Source organism: Rhagoletis pomonella, unplaced genomic scaffold (genome assembly GCF_013731165.1).
Source record: "Rhagoletis pomonella isolate Grant_MI unplaced genomic scaffold, Rhpom_1.0 Rhpom_scaffold_00046, whole genome shotgun sequence".
NCBI lineage: Eukaryota > Metazoa > Arthropoda > Insecta > Diptera > Tephritidae > Rhagoletis > Rhagoletis pomonella.
In genome coordinates this window covers 17198-19450 of record NW_023458600.1, presented here as the reverse complement: position 1 = coordinate 19450, position 2253 = coordinate 17198, and the positions used below count along the sequence as shown (strand labels likewise).

The 2253-nt window shown below is 42.1% G+C and overlaps 1 protein-coding gene across 1 annotated transcript; it reads right to left on the bottom strand.

The window, feature by feature from the left end:
* Positions 1-291: 291 nt before the first annotated feature.
* On the bottom strand, positions 292-1910 carry LOC118749774. The gene is made up of 2 exons (XM_036484552.1): positions 1424-1910; positions 292-609 (listed from the first exon to the last, which is right to left on the bottom strand). Exons 1-2 carry the CDS (start codon positions 1907-1909, stop codon positions 292-294), a joined length of 804 nt encoding a protein of 267 aa, XP_036340445.1. The 5' UTR covers position 1910.
* Between the last annotated feature and the right edge of the window lie 343 nt (positions 1911-2253).

The following is a 2253-nucleotide window of genomic DNA, read 5'->3' as shown; positions in this document are numbered from 1 at the left end:
TAGCAATGCAAGTCGCATGTTCGTCGTCAGCTGAAGTTTTTTTTTCACATAACGAAACAATGTGGATGATTTGAGACAAGCATTGATCTCATCGGCAGCGGTCGATCGTGCTATTACTGGTAGCGTTTGCCGGAAATCGCCTGAGAGTAAAATCAATGCACCCCCAAAATGTCTTTCGTCATTACGCAGATCTTTCAAAGTGCGATTCAGAGCTTCTAACGCACGTTGATGTGACATTGTGCATTCGTCGCAGATAATGATTTTGCTTGCTACCAAAACTTTGGCTATTGCTCAATGTTTCGCTATGCTACATGTTGGTTCTTCAACCGCTTGAAGGTTTAATGGCAATTTTAATGACGAATAAGCGGTTAGGCAACCTTCCAGCAGCGTAGCTGCTATTAGAGAAGAAACAACTGCTACAGCAATTTCTGATATTGCACGAACTGTAGCCAAAATCAGTGAAGGCGCATGAAGGAAAAACATGCCAACATTTTCATCATCAATTGCCTTCATCACCGTATCGTACACTTCTTTTTGTTGGGGATTCAACAAAGGTACATTCGTTCGAACCAATTGGCGTAATGCATTTTTGTCGTATTCACGTTCACGCTGCAATTCTCGTTCGAAAGCGTCGTTTATTCCACGATTTGGCTATGGCATTCCAAACCTGACTAACAAACTGCCGCACATGCGGTAACACATGTCTTCTATCAAAACCAAAGCCTGGTTGTGCATCTCTTCATTCAACTCGAGATGGAGATTCTCTGAATGGACACGAACTCGATACAAAATGTCTTCTGGCATGTCATCCTTGTACTTGTCCCTTAATTCACGTGGATTCGATGGAAAACATGTGGAAATAATGTGCGTATCTCACTTGGAGATGCGGAAGCAGTTGCTTCAGCGATTGTCGAGTCCCAATGCGTATCGGTTTCAAGCAAATTGAGCTCCTGACATGCAGCACGAAATGTTGGCAACACTACACCATGGAAAGTTCGAAGTGATTCAAATGATGTCGGCTAACGAACATTCATCAGCAATAGTCGCAAGTAAAAGCATTCATCATTCTTCGGATAAACTGCATAAATACGGCCAAGAGCTTCAGTAGAACGCTCATCCGGATGACCAGGAACTACACCACCTTGCTTTCGACGTTGAAATTTCTTCGATCAAGCATTCCAAGTGTAATAACGCGGCATCTTTGAGTAAAGTAACGTCAGTGCAAACGGATCGCGTTGGCAAATCGAGAAGAAACTGCTCAATGTTGTCGCTGGTGGGTTTTGAGTACGTTAAGCGGCATTTGCTGCAGTAAAATAAACTCTTTGACCGTTCTCCAGATGCACTGCCGTATATGTAACAGTGGGATAGCATTCGTGAATGGGAAATGACCAATCGCCTTGTTGCAGATTACGTATCGACCAACTTGATAGCGCGTGATTTCATCATTGTCACTGCCTTTTGCGACATATTTGCAGATGTACTTGATGGAATTCAGTGAATTGCAATATTCCACGTTACAATGCGCCTTGCATAATTTGGAAAGAAGTGGCGAATACGGAACAACCCAAGAGTTGTCGACAAGGAAATCATTTCCTTTCACTTTGACTGTGATTGTTCTAGCGCCATCATCAGATGATCGACGCCGATATAGTGGATAACCATCGTTGCCAGGGATAGTTTCAGCAGTCAAATTTCGTGGATAACGCTTGGAACACTTGCCGTCGACCATGCACGTTGATTGTGGGTTAATGACGCCACACGGTCCATGACTCATGTTTGTAATAACGAAAACATGCTGGTCTGGATCGGTTTCGGGATCAGGAATCTGGACAAATGTGATGTCATCAATTTGGTCAGGTTGCATTCTTTCGACTAACCAAATGAGAATGTGCGCATGCGGAGCCATCATTTGAAATCATGTTCGTTTTTAATGTGTGACAAAAAAATTGCTACATAAATAATTGTCACACAAATTTGGTAGAAAAAATTGTCGCAAAAAATTGCCAAAAAAACTGCCACAACGTAACGTAAATATAAACGTCATCGGTCATCAAGATCATAAAATCTCTCCATACAAAATGTGTGTAAGTTATTTTCATTATAATTTTTTTTCGGGGAGTTTTCCGGAATTTTCTTAGGTATTCCTCTTGCTTGGCCGGAGGCCAGTCTGAATTGGTGCGAATTACCGAAATCAGTCCAGGCGTTCTTGAGTTATAAGCGTAGTAACTAGCGTCACACTCTTTTATATATTTA